This window comes from Propithecus coquereli, unplaced genomic scaffold, assembly GCF_000956105.1.
Source record: "Propithecus coquereli isolate 6110/MARCELLA unplaced genomic scaffold, Pcoq_1.0 Scaffold242, whole genome shotgun sequence".
Taxonomy (NCBI): domain Eukaryota; kingdom Metazoa; phylum Chordata; class Mammalia; order Primates; family Indriidae; genus Propithecus; species Propithecus coquereli.
Genome location: NW_012147975.1, coordinates 2364321 through 2379387, shown reverse-complemented (window position 1 = coordinate 2379387; position 15067 = coordinate 2364321). Strand labels below are relative to the sequence as shown.

Below are 15067 nucleotides of genomic sequence, written 5' to 3'. Positions count from 1 at the left end.
CTTTACCCCGGGCAACACAGTGAGACTCTGTCTCAAAAAAAAAAAAAAAAATCCAGTGTTATTTTATTTATTTATTTTTAGGCTTGTCACTGACTTGAAGTACAGTTTTAGAGTATTTCCATGATCCCTAAAATAACAAGCTTATAGGCAATCAACATCGCTTTTACCCCCAGCCCCTGACAACTACTAATGTGCTCTCTGTCTCTATAGACATTTGCCTTTTCTGGACATTTCATATAAATGCAATCATACAATACATAGTCCTTTGCGCCTAACTTCTTTATTGGAATGTTTTGAGGTTTATCCATGTTTGTAGCACATACCTGTATTTTGTTCCTTTTTATTGCTGAACAGTATTTCATTATTTGGATATACCACATTTTGTATATCCATTCACCATTTGGATTGTTTCCATTCTTTGGCTATTACAAATAATGCTGCTATGAACATTTGCATGCAACTCTTTGTGTGAACATGTTTCCATTTCTCTCAGGTCGATACCCAGGGGTGGAATTGCTGGGTCATAGGGTAACTGTATGTTTAACTTTGTAGAAATGACTAAACTATTTTCCAAGTGGTTGTTGCATCTTCTTACATCCCCACCAGTAACGTGTGAATGTTCCAGTTTTTTCACATCCTCGCCAACACTTGTTCTTGTCTGTCTGGAAAGGAGCAATTGTTAAGGATAACCTTTTTCCATAAATGAAGTCACCCTAGCTTCCACTCCAACCTCAACACAGGCCATGCCATTAGCAAGTGCCAGTTTATTGGAGTTGAGAACACAGACCCAGCCCTCCCCTCCAGCCTCAACTGCGCTTTTCACTCTCGGGCAGCTCCACAGCCCAAGACTCCCTGTGCCCAAAGAGGAGAGAAAAGTTTTAGTTACAACACTATCCATGAACTGAAAGTGGAGATGTGGTAGATTAGAATCTGTGACAACCAGTGGGAGAGTGGGGCCAGTTTTCCAGAAAATCCACAAGGAACAGGCCACAGGAGATAGTGATCAAGGCAAAGCGTACAGATAACCTCTCAGAACTAGTCTCCCAGGGCAGCTTCCTGCATCATCTGATTTTCAGTCGCTTCCTCTTTTTGAGATAGGAATGCCTTATCAATCCCTGACTCACACTCTGCTATACCGCTCTCCTTAGAAAAGTATGACCCAGGCCTTCTGCACATTTGCTGAGCTGATGAGATAATGACAATATACCTTGCTTAGCCCAGATATCTCATTACCAGGAAGATATAAACAAACAGGAGAGAGTCTGGAGTAGAGCAGTAACAATGGGGAAGGGGCTGGCTCTGTTTACTGGAGGAAAGATTCAAAGAAGCAAATCTTTTAGGAGGCTGGGCCCCGACTCTGTGAGTGGGGAGTGGCGAGAGGGAGAAATGTGATTATTGTTTCAAGCAGGAGGCAGAGGGTGGGGGGAACCTGTGGAGTAAATGGGGCACGTCCACACAAAGCCTTGTACTCACGTGTTTGCAGCAGCTGCATTTGGAATAGCCCCCAAAGGGAACCAACCCAAATGTCTACCCACAGGTGAAAGGATGAACAAATTGTGGTACAGCCATGCAGTGGAATACATGACTCAGCAGGAACAAGGGGTGAACTATTTACGCTATGCACACAACAACATGAATGAGTCTCAAACTAGTGCTGCCAAGTGAGAGAAGCCAGAATAAAATGAGCATATCCCAAATGATTCCATTTATAAGAAACTCTAGAAAATGCAAACTGATCTGTAGTAACAGAAAGCAGATCAGTGATTGGCGGGGACAAGGGTAGAAGGAGGGAAAGATTACCAAGGGTCACGAGGAAGCTTTTGGAGGTGATGGATATGTTCACTATCTTAATTGTGGTGATGGTTTCACCTATGTCCACACATGTCAAGACTCAAGTTTTACAGTTTATTGTACATCAATTGTACCTTAATAAAGTTGTGGTAATAATTTTTAAAACCCTAAGTACTGAGGAAAATGAGTTTGATGGAGAGAACTCCCTGAAAAGATACACTTACTTGGATCTGAGGGGTTGAGCCACCAACTTGACCTAAGAGATTATCTCAAGGAAGCTTAGCCACAGAAGGCTCTCCTAGGTCCTAGTAATGGGGAAAGGGAGACTGGAAAAGAAAAATTACTGAAGTAGAAGGCTAAATTTGCTATTTGGGTGCAAAAATCTCATTAGCACCCAAAGGTTTCTGGGTAAAATGTTGAAATTTTGTTTGCTTGACATCTGATTCTTTTAGACTTGGCCTCATTGCCCTTAGGACTCAGGGATCTCACTCTGCCCAATGTCTTCCCCTCTCAAACTGCACTGAAGTGTGGCATGAAGCGGTGAAAACAGCCAGGATCAGGGGACTGGGACACGGCAGGGAATACCTCTGACCCCATAGTACCTACACCTGGCTCCACTCCCATACCTGGGGGGTTGTGCATGGGGGGAGGTAGAAGGAAGCACACTGCAAACCCAGCATGACAGCCAAGCCAGGTGTTGCCTTCTTGAGTGCTTGGAATCTCTCAAAACCTACGGTGCTGAATGTTCTTGAAGTTCAAGCACAAAAATTACCTCTTAGGTAGTAGGAGGATGGGTCAAAGGTCCTTAGGACCTGGTTCTTTCTTTTACTTCTGAATTTAAACTTGTCCTTAGCTGACCAAATTCCCCCACCCCCACCTCTTTTCCACCCAACTCCTCTCTGTCCTTCCTCACGTTCCTGAAGCCCTAGACAATGTCCCCAGGTAGCAAACAATCCTTCAACATTTTCTGGGGCCCTTCCAAACCTCAGCCTTTATGATGATGAGAGCTTTTATCAGTGATGCCCTGTGTCCTTGGTTTTAGACTTCCCTTGCAGGAACAGGAGTTAACATCAACACTTTCGTTATTCTTATATCAGCCAACATATTCATTATACTAGAGGACTGTAAAATGGCACAAGTTTTTGAGTCATGCCCTATTTCAACCATGTCAAGGAACTTGCGAGTTTGGACTGTCAGAATCTAAAGAAACCCTGGTGACAAGACTAATAAAAATTAGATAGCTGGCTGGGTGTCGTGGCCCACGCCTGTAATCCCAGTATTTTGGGAGGCCAAGGCGGCAGATCACTTGAGGCTATGAGTTTGAGACCAGACTGGGCAATATAGTGAGGTTGCTGTCTCTACAAAAAAAAAAAAAGGAAGAAATAGCCAGCAACAAGCTACCTGCATCAGAACGGCCTTGTTATCAAAGCCATTTCCAGTACACCATCTCAGATGTAAGGTGTCGATCAGATGCTCTGTGAATGGGCCTGGGAATCTCATTCTGATGCATTCTAACATACGAGACCCTCTATTTCAAAGGAACAGAGTCTCTTTGCTCCTTCTTTCATATATATTCTTGCCACGTTTTGTTTGTTGGGAGTCTTGGATGAGAAACTCTTATGAATGTGTAACAGGCATAGACTTGTGTTCCTGGACCCAGATGAGATGGGGAGGAGTAGGTGGGGCTGGGATGAGGTGTGCCAACACAAATATTGTCCCATCAGGACCTGGCAGTTTTGCCAGGAGGCTCACAGGGATTCACCCTTTGCTAGAGAAGATGCCTGGTTCCTCTGCTCCAGGCTGAGAAGTCCGGTGTCATGGGAAAGGGCAGAGGTCAATAGTACTGGTGGGGGAGGCCTAGAATGTAAGAGAAAGAACTGGGCCCATGCCAAGGGGTTATTGGAATGCCCCTGGCTCCAGGAAGTGTGGGTTTGGAACCTGGGAGGTGTAAGGCAGAAGCATCCGGTAAACAAACAAATAAACAAACAGAACTTGGGAGATGCTCAGAAGAAGGAGAAGGGGTGGAGGAAATTAGACTTGGACTTCACTGTGGGCCTGATAACCATACCAGGTAGAGAGAATCTTCATTGTCTCTCTGATTTTAGGGGTCAGAAGTTGGGAGGGAAGCCAAGGCTTGGGAATTCCAGAACACCAAATCTATTGCACCTATCTGCCCAGTGGATGGTAGTGTCTGACCAATTCACAAAGATATCAGGGCTGGAGGTAGGGCTCCCATTCAGTAATCCATCTCATCCACACTTCTAGGTACAGACTTCACAAATATCCCCCCACCTCACACAAACCAAGTCAATTGGGTTGACTCCTATTTATGCTTCCTAACTCAATCTTTCCGTCTTTCCTAAGCCCCCCAGGGTTGGGGGGTGGTTGGGTGTCCTCTGTGCTCCCAAAGAGCCCCATCCATGCCCATCTTGTATAACATAACACCATGTTGTAATTTTTGGCTTATATCTGTCTCCCCGACCACCAATCTACATTCCTGGAACAGGAACTGTTGCCTCCTTGTCTGTCGTGGCCAGGTCAAGGCCTCTCAGAGGAGACTGATGTTCACACCCCCACATGGATTCCTCCAGCAGTGACAGTGGTCCCTCAGGGGAATGGGATCACAAGAACCTAGCACCTCATACCTCTTACACAATGGGAACAGACTTGGCTGGGATGGGAACTTTAGATACCAGTCCAGCCTCCTGCCCACTCTGCCCTCTGTCCCAGGAAGCTGCCAAGGATGGCAGTTCCAGCTGGCAAGTGATGAGATTTTCTTCCTGGAAGGATTCTTGGCTTAAGAACTGGGCTTTGGCTCTTCCAGCTTCTTCAATGCCCTCAAGTTGCTGGGGACACGGGGGAGGGGAGGGAGAGGCTGCGTCAACCCCAGCCTTGTTAGTGCGCCCACCTCTTATCTCCCCTACCTGCACACGGCAGGGATTCCCAAGAACAGAGATTATTTTCCAACCATGGATAGAAGTGGAAATGGGGAGGCAAACATTTGATGCTTAGAGAGTAGCACTGCCTCTGGCCACACATGTGCCCCCCCAACTCTAGCCCTCTTTGGCTCTAACTAACCAAGGTAAATCTGTAGCCCACCAGATCGAAGAGGAACAGGCCTGGTATCAAGAACAGGAGACCCATACTCGGTCCTCATAAAGAATTTTCTCCATGGTCGGGCGCGGTGGCTCACGCCTGTAATCCTAGCTCTCTGGGAGGCCGAGGTGGGCGGATTGTTTGAGCTCAGGAGTTCGAAACCAGCCTGAGCAAGAGCGAGACCCCGTCTCTACTAAAAATAGAAAGAAATTAATCGGACAACTAAAAATATATAGAAAAAATTAGCCGGGCATGGTGGCACATGCCTGTAGTCCCAGCTACTCAGGAGGCTGAGGCAGAAGGATTGCTTGAGCCCAGGAGTTTGAGGTTGCTGTGAGCTAGGCTGACGCCACAGCACTCACTCTAGTCCGGGCAAAAGAGTGAGACTCTGTCAAAAAAAAAAAAAAAAAAAAGAATTCTCTCCAGTGACACACTGGTGGGAGTAAGTATCCTTGTATCTGTAAAGGCCCCAGAGCCTTCAGAAAACCTCAACCCCCTCGATATGGCTCCTGCAGAGCCCTTCCCTAGCCCAGGAAATACATACCCAATCACAGCTACTTTATTTTCCTTTTAATTTTTCTGAAGGATATACACCACATATCCCATGGGCAATAAAGCGCATTCAATGTGTTTATAAGCCAAACAGTCACTTTGTTTAAGCAAACACAAGTACAAAGTAAAATAAAACCACAAAATAATGAACTGCATGTTCATAACATACAAAAATCGCCGCCTACTCAGTAGGTAACTACAACATTCCAACTCCTGAATATATTTATAAATTTACATTTTCAGTTAAAAAAATAGACTTCTGAGAGTTCAGATTTTGTTTTAGATTTTTTCCCTTACATTCTGGAGAACCGAGGCTTAGCTCAGCCCTCTTCCTTATTTTGCTCCCAAGGCTTCCCCCGAATCATCACTCCCTGCCCCCCTTAAGGCTAGAGGTGAGCACGTCCCTCACAATTGCACATGTCAAGCCATCAGCAAGGCGCATCACACAAAAGGCACCAAGACGTGAAACTTTTTAAACCAAAGGACAAAAAAAAAAACACTTTCAAAAAAAAAAAAAAAGAAAAACCAAACCATATTTTGCCACATGTGAGAGTACAGTCGAGCAATATTTACAGAAAGGTTAACGGAACAACACTCTGACACATGCTGATTAATACCTAGGACTGCTGTTTCAAAAGAAGCTTCAAACTTATTGTCACAGCATCATCACAAAATAGAGGATCGCCACTGGTTTGCTTGGCTTTTCTTTTTTTTCCCCCCCAAAATGAGGACCTAACTCCAAATAATACAATAGAATATGCAAATTATCTTCACATCAAGAGTACCCCAAGAAAAACGAAATCCATGGCACAGACACTGTACAAGGGTGCAGTGCAGGGCTCTGAGGGGCCCGAACCCCTCTTGCCAACTCGATTTTCTAGCATTGAAGGGAGCAAGGGGTCAGGTATATGATGGAGATGATACTGAAATGATTTATCCAAAATCCATGCAAATCAAGTTCTTTGGATAGAGGTGAAGAACTTGGACATGGCTGTTTCAGGCAGCTGAAGTCAAAGGGAATAGGAATTAGGGAAGACGGGGAAGTGGGCAGAAAGGATTGGTGGCCACTGGACCTTCCCCTCGGAGTAGAGAGGGAGGACTTGGCTCTGAGAACCTCCATCTGACCTAGGAGGAACACCCTCCTATGGCCATCTCCTCCTCCTGTCCTTTAAGTCTCTTGTGTTTCTTTTTCTCCCTTTTCCCTTGCTTTCCCTTTCCCTTTAGCAAATTTCAATTGTCCTGGGGGAAAAGGTCGCCGTCATGTCCGAAAGCCCTGTGGAGGCGCTGAAGGAGTTGCTGACAGCTGAGGAAGAGAAGCTGCTGACCTGGGCTGGGAAAGCAGGTGGAACGGATGAGTACGTGGTGGCCACTGAGGGTGAGGGGAAGCCACTGTGCACAGGGGAGGGGTAGGTGGAGGAGCCGGGCGAGGAGAAGGAGGTGGGCACGGGCGATGGGTATGAGGTGGTGGCAGGGGACGGGTAAGAGGTAGTAACTGGGGACGGGTAAGAGGTAGCAACTGGGGATGCGTAGGAAGAGAGAGAGGAGGTGGCTGAAGAGGCCACCACATTTTTGTCTGCTTTCTTGTCCTTCTGCCGCAAGTGGATCTTGGTATGCCTCTTGCGTTCGTCGCTCCGGGCAAACTTTCTACCACAGATGTCGCAGGCGAAGGGCTTCTCGCCTGTGTGGGTGCGGATGTGGGTGGTCAGGTGGTCACTGCGGCTGAAGTTGCGCATGCAGATGCGACACTGGAAGGGCTTCTGGCCTGTGTGGATGCGGATGTGGCGGGTGAGCTCGTCGGAGCGAGAGAAACGGCGATCACAGGACTCCACCGGGCAGGCATAGGGGCGTTCGTGGGGGGGTGTTTTGCTCGGCCGGTTGGGGTACTTGCGCATGCGGCTGGGTTTGATGAGTTGGGACTGGTAGGTGGTATTGAGGGCCTTCAGGTCCTGGGATCCCGACTGAGTGGCAAAGGCCTTGATCGTAGAGAGTGGGGTGAGCGAAGGCTGCTGGGTACGGCTCTCCAGGCCCTGGAAGGGCTTCTGGTCTGGGGTGCCTAGGCCCAGGTCCCCCTGCTGCTGCGGAAACAGGTAGTCGGGAATCATGGGAACCTGGAAGCCACCCTTGGCAGCAGGGTAGGCAGGAGGCGGGTACTGGAGCGCGGTGCCTGCAGAGCCGGAAAAGGCCTGGCTCTGTGGCTCAGGGAAAATGTCAGTGTTGGGCGTGGGGAAGGTGGGTGCCGCGGAGTAAATAGGACTGCTGTCGTTCGATGGCACTGCGCAGCTCAGGGGTGGACTCTGGGAGGCAGAGGAGGAGGAGGAGGCTGCTGGAGACGGTGCTGAGGATGAGGAGGTTGGTGGGTTGGTCATGCTCACGAGGCCACTGACCAGGCTGAAGAGGGGCTCAGGCCACAAGGTGTTGCCACTGTTGGGTGCAGGCTCCAGAGAAAAGCGGCCGGTGTAGGTGATGGGGGGCAGGCGAGTGGTTTGGCTGGGGTAACTTGTCTCCACCAGCACCTTTTCGTTGTTCAGAGAGATGTCAGGAAAAGACTCTGGCAGGAGAGAGAGAGAGAAGGGAAGGCCTGGTTACTGGAGAGCAATCACTGGGGGACGAGGAGGACCCGAGCTGCCAGGCAAGAGGTCAGGCCAGCTACCATTGACTCCCAAGGTGGTTAATAATTGATAGCAGCAGATTGCAATGTTCCTGGACCCGCTCCAGTGGCAGAGCCCGTTTCAACAACAGCTGACGCAAATAAGGAGAATCCCCTCCACTGCAGCTCCCAGCGCTCCGCAGTGGCGGCTGCGCGGGCGAGGGATTCCCGCCAGCACCCCCACGGCCGCGGCTAGCGCGCGCCCCCTGCCCCGGGCTCCCGGGACACCAGTGGGCAAGAATCATGGCCCTTCCTTGGGGACAGGCGGCAGGCAAGGCAAGCCTTTCTCGAGGTGGGGGCGCAGCCCTGCTCATCAAAACAAGTCCTCCCACTCGCTGCCCACCCACGCAGCTCCAGAGCTCTACATCCAAACAAAAGCTCGGTCCTCTGCGCACCTCTAGGGACAAGGGTGGGGGTGGGGGGTGTCCCCAGGTATCCCTCTCTAACACATGACCCTGGGGATGCGAGGAATAGAAGGGAAACCCCGGTCGCATCCCTAAGGTCCAGGAGCACTCCTGCGGTGAAGGTCTGGACGCCAGCATGGTGGCGAAAGGGCTCATCCTCCGCGGGGTAGGCCACTGCTTACCTGCGGTCAGGTGTTCATAGGGCTGCTCGCCTGTCTCCCCCTGAGGGTTGTAGGCGCTGTTGCTGCTGCTGCTGCTGCCGCCGCCCCCTCCGCCTCCACCGCCCCCGCTGCTGCTGCTGCTGTTAGCGCCGCTGCCCTCTGGGGCCCCGGCGGCACCGAGGAACTGGGGAGCCCCATTGCTCAGCAGCATCATCTCCTCCAGCTTGGGGTAGTTGTCCATGGTGGGCGAGTGCGGAAAGGAGCCGAACGGGTCGGAGATCTGCAGCGGAGACATCAGCTGCATCTCGGCCTTGGCCGCGGCCATCCTGGACGAGCGGGCGGGAGAGCCGGTGTTGGGGCGGGTGGGCGCAGCCCGGGCCGGAGCTGCGGGGGACACACTCGCGGGGGCCTGGCCGGGTCACATGCGGGGCGCGGGGCACACTGGGGAGAGCGCTGTGGGGTCCCCAGGCTCGCCCTCGCCGCGGGCGGTGTGGACTCGGCACTGCTGCGGAGGCTGGGGCAGGGGCCAGTCCTGCGGCGGCGGAAGCTGGCGGCGGTGGCGGATGGCGGCGGTGGCTCCCCAAGTTCTGCGCGCTGGGATCTCTCGCGACTCCCCGGATCCGCCTCTATTTGAAGGGTCTGAAACATCACTGGCCCGCCCCCGTCGTGACGTACATGGCCATATATGGGAAGCAGGAAGCCCTAATATGGCAGGACCGGCCAGGAGGACCCAGAGTGACGTGAAGCCCCCTCTCCGACAGCGGCGGGCACCTCCATCCCGCACCCCGGGTCCCGCGCCTGCTCCTGAATCCCGGGAGCCCAGGCTTCGAGGAAGCCTAGCGCTGCAGCCGCAGCTGGGGCCTCCCGAACCAAGCTGTCCCGGAGTTCCCAGCGTTGCCTCCGCCCCTTCCCTCCGCCTTCTGCCCTCCCCCCGGAGCCGGAAGCGGCCGGGCCATATCTGGCCACTCCAAATAAGGCGCTGCCCAAATAAGGCTTGTTCCGGCGGGGGATCCTTCCTGCTCCTTATATGGCATTTCCGGGCCGTTGCTTGTTGCTCCCTCGCTCCCTCCCTCCTCCCTGGTTCCAAGCCCGGAGCCCGAGCGTGCGCAGGAGCCGGGGACGCCCAGACAGGGAGAGCGCGGGGCGCGTAACGCGGGGCGCTCGGCTACATAGGCGGCTCCCGGGCGTGCACTGGGCTGGGGAAGCCCGGACCCAGAGCGGGGGCGAGGGCGATTCGGGTTGGGATTCTGCCACTGTCATCGAGGGCCCGCCCGCCCACCTCAGGGACCGTGGGAGCGATCCGGGAGCGGAGGGAGGAGCAGCTGGGCCGGCTCGGTCACAGGCCGCCCAGGAGAGGCGGGGCTTTGACCTCAGGCCTCGACCGATGGCACGGTGACTTTCCAGGTGTCCCGGGGAAACTGAGTCAAGGAATCATGGCCACATGGTTCTTGGGACACTGCTTAGTAGTGAGGCGCCTCGTTTCCGCCACCCATCTGTGGGATGGATGGGGCTGTCGGGGCCCTGGGTCCCCTGTGCGCCGCCCAGAGCCGAAGAGCTATTCCCTGGCCCCCGCTAGTGAAGGGTCCCCCTCTGAGGGGCGGATGGGGATCCTGATTGCCCTAGGAGAAGCCTGACTCCTGTTCCCACCAGGAGCTAACGGTTCTCGTGGTGGCGGGGCACTTCCCCACCCTGATCCATCCTGGTGAGGGCCTGGCAGACACTGCGGATTCTGAAGTGGGGGCTTCCCTATGAGCTGTCTGGGGACCCCAGGCTTGGAGCGAAGAGGGGACCTGCTCCGCGGCTCGGTGCTGCCCTCTGGAGGTCCCCTCTCCAGCTGCGCGCCCGGGCCCCAGGCCGCGCGGGCTCTTCCGCCGCCGCCTCGTTCAGTCCCCCGGATGCTGTGCCGGGCGCGGCGCCAGGCGGGGGCGCCGCAGACGCAGTGCGCGCGCACTGAGCAGGCGCCGCAGGCTGGGCTCTCCCTGCAGTCCCCGGGGAGCCGCCACTACCGAGGCGCCCAGACTCCGGGATAACACTCCCCTTTCAGAGCCAGGCCAAGGCGGGGGTGGTGTGGGGGTTGGGGAAACGATTCCCGCGGGTCTCCCGAGAGCCGGAGGCTAACTGGGAAACCCTCCCCGCCCCCACGACGCAGTCACATGCGCGCCCCAAAGGGAACAGGGATTCCGGGAAGGGAAGTCTCCGGCTCTCGCTCTGAAACCAGGGGAGGTGCTGTTTTTCTGAATTTAAAAAGAAAGCAAGTGCGTGTGTGGAAGGAGGGTGCTGATACCACCAGGAGGGAAGGGGTCGGGTCAGAGTCTCAGCTCAAACAGCCTCAGGAGGTCGGGGTCAGGGGGTGAAATGGGGGAGGGGTGTAACTCTCTTGGGCTTCATCCCTCTGTAGCTGTCCCCCCGCAACATATTTTCTTATAATTAAGGAATTCAGCAATAAATCAGGACTCCCTTGTCTGAGCGCCCCATTCCAAGTGCATGGGCGAGGTGCGGGAGCACTCCCCTGCCTACCGAGTTGTCCGTTAGGGGCAGAAGTGATGAGCCTCCCTCAGGCCTCCTGCAGGGTCAAATGGTCTGAATACCCATTTTGCTACTCCCTGGTGGGGTACCTTGGCCAAGCTTTTGTATTTCACTTTCTTCAACCGTAAAATGGGGCTAATGTTAATAATATCCACATGGAAGGATTGTCGTGAAGACTAAAATGTACACGGGCTTCTATCTGTGAAGTCCCAAAGCTCAGTGCGTGCTTTGCAGCTGGCATTGAATAAACAGTGGCTATTGTTATTTTCAGGGGCTTTAGACCCATAGGGTCACCCTCAGTTTACCCGGCCATCCTCAGACTCCAAGAAAACCCCAGTGACCATTTTCTGAAAAGTTGTGCAGAGAGGGAAAAACATTCGAATTCTAACACAGGGGACATTGTCTCTAAAAGTTGATCTCAATCTTCTTGCTACAGTAGAACATCTTTTCATAGAGCAGAATTTTTCAGTCTTGACTGTACAGCAGAATCACCTGTGGAGCTCTGAAAAAGAATGGGTTTACCCTAGATCGACTAAATCATAATCTTCCTGAAAGTGTAAGTGCCAGAACTGAGCAAGTACCTCAGCTTGGGATTCTTGTGCTGTCCCTGGTGAACCACCCAGACTTTGGGAAAGAACATCCTCTCCTGGCCAGAGCAAACCTACGATTCTAATGTGTCAGCTGACCTAAGGTATTTTCAGGTCCTTGCTGAAGCTGGGCACCAAAAATCCTTATAGTCTATGTCTTTTGTTTGGCATGCCCAAAATCAATTCCCTGTTCTCTTCATAACTATTCCCCAGCCAGCAATTTCGTTTGAAGAACCACCCCAATCCATGTGGCTGGGGGCACATAACCCCATCCTAGGTCTAGGAGTAGGTATATAAGCAGGCCTGGCCGTCCAAGCGGGATGCTACAGCCTAGGAACATTCTATGTCCCTGGCCACAGTGATTGAGTCAGAATGGGCACATGACCCAAAACAGGCCAATGAGAATCACTTCTGGGACTTTTTGTGGAACTCTTGGCAAAGAGGAATTCTTGTTCCCTGATGGAACTAAGCCAACAGAATGTAAGCCTGTGGCCATCTTGCCCTCAGGACTGGAGAGGGCAGTCCTCAGAACGCAGCTGATGCAGAGGAAGTCACTGGATTCAGCCTGGGTTTTTTTAGTTATGTAGGCCAGTGAATTACTTTTTTATTAATAAAATAAAACAGCCTCAGTTCAGTTCCTATTACAACCCAACAAGTTCTGATTAATATTATCAACAGCAGAAAACTTTTCTGAGGCTTTACTGTGAGTAGGGTCTAGGAATAAGGCCTATGGCAGCAGCCTGTGCGTCTAAGGGGCTTACCATTGGATAGAAGGGAGCCTAGATTCTATGTTATAAGAGAATAAAGAATAGGAAGGAAGCCGCCCTGTTAGCCACCAAAAGCCAGTGACACTAAGGGACAGAGGGAATAAGAGGAGGGAAAGATTCCAGGGGGCTGGGAGAAGGGCAGGGATGATGAAGAGATTTTGGAGGAGAAAGAACATGAGAAGAATCAAACTGCAGTGGGGAAGTGAGAAGCTGTTTCAGGCCAAGGCTGGGGGTGCGTTGGCCAGGAGCACCCATGTGCTCCTGTCTGGGGGAAATGAGGCTAGAAAGTGGGGGAGTGGGCTAGAGTAGAGAGAGGTGCTATTGGGAAGTAGCAGAAGAGAAGGTTAAATAAAGCATTCATCTTTTAAAAAAGGTTTATTGGCCGCTGCTTGTATGAGGCGCAGTGCTAATTCTTAGGGATTCAACAGTGAGGGTTTGCTCTTGTGGAAAATACCACTCAGTGGGATGGACAGAAATAAACAGTTATGCAAATAAAAAGGATAACTTCAGATTATGGTAAGTGTAGCTTACGTACTAGGAAGGTGAAGGAAGGCATCTTGGAGGAGGTGACATTTATACAGAGATATAAAAGTGGAGAGGAAACTAACTCTGCCTAGAGGAGAGTGGTGGGGAGAGCATCCCAGGCTGAAGGGCAGCCTGGCAAAGGCCTCAGGAGGGAAAGAGTCCTGGCCATGGTCAGTTTAGGGCCTCAGGCCGAGGTGTGGGTAGCAAGAATGTTTAGGACTTAACTATCCCCTTCCACTGTAACTCTCCCTTGTTCTGTCCTCACAGCTCATACGGAGGAGCATGTAGCCTTCTCAACCCTGCCCAGCCTCTATCCTGTAAGCCCCTGGAGGGCAGCTTCTACCCAGGAGCAGTGAGAGGAGCTAAGCTCAAAGCCCCTACATGCTGCCCAGACCATAGCCATCATAGAGAGGCCTGAAAGTCACCTGCCCAGATGGGGTTATGCAACTGCCCTGACAGCAGCAGGGCTGGGGGCATCTCGGTCATCCCCACTCTCCTCTGATCTGTCCTTTGGCCAATGGCACAATTCTGTTTGCTGTGACTTGGGGGGGACAGGATGGGGAGGAGACGTGGTGAAAAGAATTGGTCCCTACCAAGGAGCCAAACCTCAGTTTGGGCTTGTAAACCCCCCATTTGTTTTTTTGGTTTTTTTTTTTTTTTTTGAGACAGAGTCTCTTTCTTTTGCCTGGGCTAGAGTGAGTGCCGTGGCATCAGCCTAGCTCACAGCAACCTCACACTCCTGGGCTCAAGCGATCCTCTCAAATGGTCTGAATACCCATTTTGCTACTCCCTGAGGCATGCACCACCATGCCCGGCTAATTTTTTTCTATATATTTTTAGTTGTCCGATTAATTTCTTTCTATTTTTAGTAGAGACGGGGTCTTGCTCTTGCTCAGGCTGGTTTGAACTCCTGAGCTCAAACAATCTGCCCGCCTCCACCTCCCAGAGTGCTAGGATTACAGTCGTGAGCCACCGTGCCCGGCCTTTTTTGGTTTTTGTTGTTGTTGTTGTTGTTTTTCTTTTTTTGAAATAGGGTCTCACTCTGTTGCCTTGACTAGAGTGCCGTGGTGTCAGCCTAGCTCACAGCAACCTCAAACTCCTGGGCTCAAGCGATCCTCCTGCCTCAGCCTCCTGAGTAGCTATAAGCATGCACCACCATACCCAGCTAATATTTTTCTATTTTTGGTAGAGACGGGGTCTCACTCTTGCTCAGGCTGGTCTTAAACTCTTGAGCTCAAGCGATCCTCCCACCTCGGCCTCCCAGAGTGCTGGGATTACAGGTGTGAGCCACCACTCCCGGCCAATGAACACCCCATGTGTGACCAACAACCCAGATGAAACGACTGGCCTGGGTGTACAGGAAACCAGATTGGCGGTAAGGAAGGCTCTGAGCCACTCCTGCACCCTGGCCTGGGTGCCTGCTGGCCCTCAAGATGCGCTTAGGGATGACCTGGGGCTCTCAGACCTTGCTGGCCAGGTGACTGGTGCCAGAAGCCTGGGGAAAGGTGACCTCAGAGGACCTGCAGGTCAGAGCTGCTGCTGTCCACACTCAGACTTTCCTGCAAATGGGAGAGGAGGAGGCAGACATGAGAGAGAGCTGAGCCTGCCCAAGGCAGCTAAGGCTCGAGGAGAAGGCCAGTGGAACCATCACATCTCTGACACCCAACACAGGGCTGAGCAGGCTTCAGCTCTCAGAGGAAAACTAGCCCCTTTTTCCATTGCTGCTTCCTCCTCCCCAGCCCTGGACTACGTCAGCACCCACATGCGCTGCTCAGGCTGTGGTTTGCCACGGCTGTGGCCGGCCCAGGGCTCAGGAAGTGACTCTCTCTTGAGTTCTGTCTGGGGTGCCTGTCACACTTTCCGAAGACTGATGGGCTCCACCGGAAAGATGGAGGTATTGGCCTTGAATGGGTCGGGGACAGCTCTGCTCCCACCCCAGTGGGGCCTTGCAGGGTGAGAAGAAGCCTGCAGAGGCCAGGCATGAGGAGGGACAGAAGGTGCACTAAGAGGG

The 15067-nt window shown here is 52.4% G+C and overlaps 1 protein-coding gene across 1 annotated transcript; it reads right to left on the bottom strand.

Moving 5' to 3' along the window:
- Nucleotides 1-5440: 5440 nt before the first annotated feature.
- Nucleotides 5441-9251, bottom strand: EGR1 (early growth response 1). Its single transcript, XM_012646405.1, has 2 exons — nt 8673-9251; nt 5441-7987 (listed from the first exon to the last, which is right to left on the bottom strand). The coding sequence occupies exons 1-2, from the start codon at nt 8974-8976 to the stop codon at nt 6660-6662; spliced, it is 1632 nt and encodes a 543-aa protein (XP_012501859.1). The 5' UTR covers nt 8977-9251; the 3' UTR covers nt 5441-6659.
- Nucleotides 9252-15067: the final 5816 nt, after the last annotated feature.